We start from the raw sequence: 6,510 nt of genomic DNA on the forward strand, positions 1-6,510 counted from the left end.
CTTAAAGTTCTGAGTCACTCATTTCATCTATCTATCAGTACTTTTCTCTCATGTCTTTCTCTGAGCAGTAGGTGCTCTTCATCTCTCTCTCTCTCTCTCTCTCTCATTTATTCTCAAACACCAGCTTCCTGAGAAACTATCCTTATTGGTTCATGTCCAAAGCCAACCCTCCACTTCTAAAATACCTAAACTTGGAAGTTATAATATCTGAAGTCAACCTTGGAATACTCTGGGTGCTTCAGAAGTTACCTCGTCACTGTTGCAGTTCATATAGAGAAAATGACAAAGGAGGAGACTTCCAAAATGCAGTAGAATAAAGTTTGTGTGTTTAGTGATGGCAAATGCAAGTCAAAAGTAATTGTTCTTGCACTTTGCTCTGTGTATCTGAGTGTTTTATCTACTGTGTTTTTCAAAGTTAGTTTGAATGCTCTTTAGGGGATACAGATTTAACAATTTTTTATTCAGGAAAGTAAGATGAAAATAAATACCATGAGGTAATGGTAAACTATTACCTATAGGTCTGTTTATACCATGTTATTGATTTTTAGCCATTAATCATTAGGAGGGTGGTGGTTTTGTCTTGCAGTAGATACTTTATCTGATCCAATGGTACTTAGAAATTTTAGGGGTAGGCTTGTTGGGATTTAATGTTATGAGAGTAAATGTCTGCTCTGGGAATGTGGAAGATCATAACTGCAGCAGCTGTAATTTAATTAGTAACAGTGGCAAACACATGAGGCTTTTATTATATCAGGCTTTAATTGAGAAAATGACTTTTTTTTTCTTTTAAAAAGACAGCATAGAAGCAAACGTAGAAAATGCTGAGGTACATGTCCAGCAAGGAAACCAGCAGCTATCGAGAGCAGCAGACTACCAGGTAATATCAGTGAAAACTGCCAGTCATCTATCAATAATTGTCCCTTTCAGTCGTTTGTCTTAATTTTTATTATGGTAGTTTAATTCTTCCTTATTGTTTTAATGGTTTGGAGACTTACTCAAAGACCCAAGACTGGCATAGGATAGCATCTCTGAGTCACTATTCCAAATTTAGCCCAGGTTGGTAGTAACAATAAATCAATGCCCTCTGAAAGTTTAGCAGCCGTATGTGAAATTAGCTGGCTTGAGTCTATACTATGGAAAACCATCAAAACTGACCACGTCATTGCCAGTGCAGTCAGGGAAGGATTAATAGAATTATAGAGTTGGAAGTGACCTGAGGAGGTCATCTAGTCCAACCCCCTGCTCAGTGTGAAAGAGGGCTTTTTATATTTTTTTATATATATATTTTGGAGAGCTCCGACCTTGTCCACGTAGGTCCCACGCGTCCAGGAGGTTTATTCTAGCCTCAGAGACTCACTGTGACCCTCCACGTAGCCCTTCTCTCTCTAGGGCCAGAGTTACGGTCTACTGAGCCCGTTTCATCATAAGCCAGCAAGGAGGTCGGTGAGAGAACTCCTACAGTCTCTGTTGTCTCTAGGGCTTATTTCAGAACAGTTTAGCCTCCTGTCCTGACAGGGGCCTGTCTTCCCTTCCTAGGAGGTGTTTCTGTAGTGGCAGGTTGGGGGAACCCAGGCCCGCCCTCTACGCCAGGTTCCAGCCCAGGGACCCTAATGGTAGCAGCTGTTGGCAGCCGACCTTTCACTACCAGAGTTGCTACATTTCCCTGGGCCACATACCCACAGCTCTCCCGCTTCTCTCACTTAACGCCTTCTTCAATTTTACCTTGGGGCTCCCATTCCAGTGACTTATGGGTGTCTTCATTACCCAGCCCTTCAGCCTCACTTTCTCTCCTCTAGTTCCCTGGCTCCCTTTGGCCTGACCAGAGTGAGCCCTTCTATAGTATCAGAGAGGCCTTAATTAGAGTCAGGTGCTTATCAGCCTCACCTGACACTTAGCAGGTTAATTGAAGTCAAGTGTTCTCATTAGCCTAACTGCTTGAACTAACTCTTTGCACACTAATTGGAGTCATGTGTCCACCATAGCCTGGAGCAGCCCCTGCTCAGGTCAGGCAGGGAACAGAAAACTACTTATCCAGTGGTCAATATATCTGCCTTCTACTCCTCTGCTGTACCCAATTGGCCTGGGTCGGTCAGTCGGTCTGTCTGTCGAGGCACTTTCCCTTCCCTCCTTTGTGAAAGGGACTCGAAGGAGAGAGGCCCAGAAGAATGCAGAGCTTTTGACTGCTTTGCTTTCTGTAGAGAGGTCTCTGAGTCCAAAAAAGATTCTCTCCAATGCATGGTAGGTTTTTTTTTTTTTTTTCCTAAATTTTTGGACCTGATGATGAGATCTAGAAGCCTTGAGGTAGAGTAGACCTACAGATATCTGCCCATAACACAGATTATTCACTGCATAATTTTCATCAAAGACTACTGGGAACTGATCCCCCATCAGGACCATGCCCTTGCTCCCTAACATTCACCTTCAGGAAGAGAGTCAGGATAGAGAGGTTTTTCCCACGCTTGACCTGTTCTTGGGCAAATGAGGCCTGTTAGTCCACAACACAAAGGGCTCCAGCTACAAAATGTCAAATGCTTCATCCAAAGCAATTCCAGTATTGAAGCTCAAGGTTCTAAGGCACATTACATTGTATTTGTCTTTCCTCTGGCCAACCACATCCCAAGTATAAAGCTTGCATGGGACATTGGGGGCAGGAGACAGATAGACAATAGTGTCTTCAAGGAGGATGTCATTTTTTTCTATTACCTCCAGAATAGGGCAGCACAGGTGGTTGTGTGTGTGTGTGTGTGTGTGGAGGTGGGGTGTCTGCCACGCTGCTTCAGTTGGTGAAAGAGAGGCACTGGGCTTCTGGCCTATCCATCTCTCAGTTGAATGGGCATGGAGAATGAACCTATCCTTTGCGTTATAATTTCCCTAAGTCAGAGTTGGGGTTCATTGGTAGGGCAGTATAGGGAAGTTTTGTGCTGGTGCTCAGGCTGCATAAATCTCTTCTGTGCATGGAAGACTTTGCTTTCCAGTTCTGCCATGTTCACTGACTTAAAAAATAAAATGAAAGAGCAAAGTTTTAGAAACCTGTGAAAGACTTTATATTTAAAAAAAAAAAAGTCTATTTAGAGAGTCTTAAATTTTGGCCTGTGTTAGAGATAATCTTATTAGTAATACATCCTCTTCCTTGAAAACTTCTCTGTTGAAGTTGGCCTTCTCGTTTAAAGTCTTATACATATTGCAGTTATAGCCAGGCAAACAAATCCATGGGGAAAATTTATTAAACCTAAATTTGTCTGCTGGCTAGTAAGGGACAAAATAAGGTGGCCAACTTTTTAGTAAAATATAGGCAGGGCTGGTAGCACCACTTAGTAAGATTGCCCAACAGTTCCCATTATAAGACCCTGTTTTCAGTTGCTTATAAGTTTTTAGTTTTGTTTTTGTTTGTTTTTCTCCAAACTTTAACGATTTGAGATAAAATTTTCCATTCCAGTGTCTGCCGGGCTAAAATTTTTTTGAAAACTTCAGCCAAAATGGTTGATCTGTTTCAAAGAATGAGGCAATACAGAGGAAAATACATAATTTTTGCCCATGCTAAAAAATTCTGGTGACCTTTTTATTTGAAAAGTTTTAACATCCCATGGATTTTGGAGAGGGACTTCAAATTTGGCTGAGGAATGGCCTTTGTGTCAGGATGGGCCTTTTGTCATCCCTGTGAAAATCCATGCAAATTTGGCCAAGTTATGAGCCTTTGAAAATCATCAGTTTCTACATACTCAATAGAGACTTTTTTTTTTAGCAGCTGAAATCTAATTCCATCCTTGGTGAGTATGCTCAAGCCTCTCACAGCTCCCTAGTGCTGAGCATATTGCATATGTGCCATCCCCACAGAGCAACTGAATGTGTTCCCTCTAATTCAGAGCTGTGAGAGTAAAGCCAGACTTTACCTGTAATGGCTGATCCCTCCCCTTACAGACAAAAAAAAAAAAATGCATATACTCATTACATTTCCTGTGAGATGCCAGGGAGAATGTATTTTTCCAATGTGAATTCCAAATACCCTTGAAATCTAAGGAGTGAAGTTATAACTTTTGTTTGTTTCCTGAACGACTTTTGCTTGTTAACCATTTACTGTCTTAATTGTCTTTAAGTACACAGCTCATTTGATTGTGTAAATAACAGAAGCAGTTGCTAAGTAGTTCTGAACACTGCACAACAATCAAATTTTTTGTATTAACAGCGCAAGTCACGGAAGAAAATGTGTATCATCATTCTTGTACTTGTCATTGGAGCAGTGGTTCTTGGACTCATCATATGGACATCTCTGAGATAAGGCTGTTGAAAGAACATTATTTAAATTATGCAAGAAAACTCCTACAATCATTTTTGTCTGCTTCTGAAGCTGTTCAGTAAATGATGGTTCAATACTTTATCACTGTTGCTGTTTTTAAAACTTGAGAAATGACTGTTGGTACTACTAGTTGGTATAACTTCCTTCCATTCTTGGATTTGAGATTGTTGTCTTGCCAGTACAGCCAATCAGTCAGCTTTATAAACTTACTTTTCGTTGGTAAACTTATTAAATAAACTCCTCTAAATATTTCGGGCTATTCAGAATCTTTGATAAAGTGGGACATAATCTGCTTTGATATTTCTAAGTGTTGCCAAATCAAAACAGACTTTTCTGAACTCCTTATTCTAATTGTGACAATAATGTGTTGTCCCAAATTGTTTTTAAACTGGTGAATAGGTCTTCCCCACTCACTGTCTCCTGTGGATTATTCAAGATTATAACATAAAACCATGTTGACATCAGAAAACTATCCTTCACTATTGAAGCCTTTGGATTAGGTGTTCAGTTTCTGATTGACTAGGAAATCTTTCATAGATGTCATTTGTCTTTATCTGGCAGTAGGTATCTGTGTGCCAGGCAAAGCCTATTTTATAGGTTAAAATGGATGGCAATTTAATCAAAAAGCCTATATTAATAAACTCTTAAATTTAGAAATGAGACTTTGGGCCATATTTTAATTAGCATTCATGCACCTAACTTATGCACACACATCTGGTATTTTTATGCCTAAAATAAGTGTTGATAAATGATTATGCACAATTAAACATGTTTGGCTGAAAATCTGGGTCTAATTTTAGTTGTGGACTCTTAAGTATGATATTAGGAGTAGTGAAAATTTGTAGTTTCCTAATTGCACTTGAACTCCAGTGATCTGTTACGGTACAAATACTTTGAACAGACCCTAGTTTGTAAAAAATGTATTTGTTTCTTATGCAGTCAGAGAGAGGAGGACTAATAGTTAAATTTAGTGTCCATGACTGATTAAGATCTCTACTTCCAAATGCCAATCAGTTGACCTGACTCAACTTGTTTAGAAGCTTGGCCACACTTACAGCTTTCCAGTTTTTTTTCCTTTTTGTGCCGTTTTATACTAATCCATAATTAGAAAGGTATTTGCCTTTGTAATTGATGTTATGATAGTGCACTAATCAAGAATATTGTGCAGATGAAAATGTCACTTAATCTGTATTTTATAAAGTTCTTGTACAGCAGTTTGCTAGAGAATGCACTGTTTACATAAGAAGCGGAGATTTACTAATTGAGAACCATTTAACTGTAAGTATCTATGGACTTAACATTGTAACCATGAAGCCAAAATAAAGATGATGTTTTTAAAAGTGAAGGTTTTTCAGAATATTTTTTTTTTCTGTGCCAGCACACGTCACTCACCAAATGATTAAAACTCATTTAAAAGGGGACAAACTCAAATTGTAAGCTGCAAATATGCAATCTGGTCCACACAAGGACTTCAAACGTGTGTGGGGGCCCGTTAGACGTAAATGGGACTCCATGTGTATAAGAGTTCAACCAGATGTATCGGATTGCAGGATCAAGACCCAACGTTGGATAATGGAAATTAAGGTCAAGGTTTTCACCTCTTTCTGAAGGCTGGCTGTTCAGGAGGATGTATTCATTACCAGTTCTTTGTAATTTTAAGTATATTGGATAGGAGCCCAGAATTACAGGATGGTTACCTATAGATGTGTGTGAAATTTTGGAAGAAATATGCTTTAATATTAAGTTTTTGGTGCTGAGTATTTTGAGTTTCAAACACTGCAGGGTATGTTCTTTTATTTAAAACCTATGGCTTTTTGTTTTGTTTTTTGGGTGGGGCAATTGGAATCTCTTTAATTGTGGGAACGCTTCTGTTGGTCTTAGAATTTTTTTATAAAAGCTTTTTCAAAAAAAAAATTGGGCCAATTTCTTTGTTCATTTGCAATCTTGGTTAGAATTGAGTATGGTGACTCTTTACCAATATCACTGTGGGTTTGTTACACATTTACTTGGCTACAGTAAGTAAAAACAAAAAAAATACTTGTGGTTCCCTACATGTCAGAACTGTAAATACAAATTTAGGATCTGAAAGTAGCTTTCTTCTTTCCTCTCCATCTTGTGACTCACCCCTTCACCCGCCACTCCCTGGTACTGAAAATTTTGCAGGCACATATTGCCATCAGTTACACCTGTGCATATTCATTGCCTTCAAAGGGAGT

General features: G+C 39.0%; 1 protein-coding gene across 1 annotated transcript in view; it reads left to right on the forward strand.

Annotated features, from left to right (window-relative positions):
- STX7 (syntaxin 7) overlaps window positions 1-5,639 on the forward strand; it is a 44,665-nt gene extending 39,026 nt beyond the window's left edge. The window contains exons 9-10 of the mRNA XM_050949887.1: window positions 795-877; window positions 4,184-5,639. Of these exons, the coding sequence (XP_050805844.1) occupies window positions 795-877; window positions 4,184-4,276 (176 nt within the window). The 3' untranslated portion in view covers window positions 4,277-5,639. The remainder of the gene's footprint in view (window positions 1-794; window positions 878-4,183) is intronic.
- The last annotated feature ends 871 nt before the right edge of the window (window positions 5,640-6,510 follow it).

This window comes from Gopherus flavomarginatus, chromosome 4 (assembly GCF_025201925.1).
Source record: "Gopherus flavomarginatus isolate rGopFla2 chromosome 4, rGopFla2.mat.asm, whole genome shotgun sequence".
Taxonomy (NCBI): Eukaryota; Metazoa; Chordata; order Testudines; family Testudinidae; genus Gopherus; species Gopherus flavomarginatus.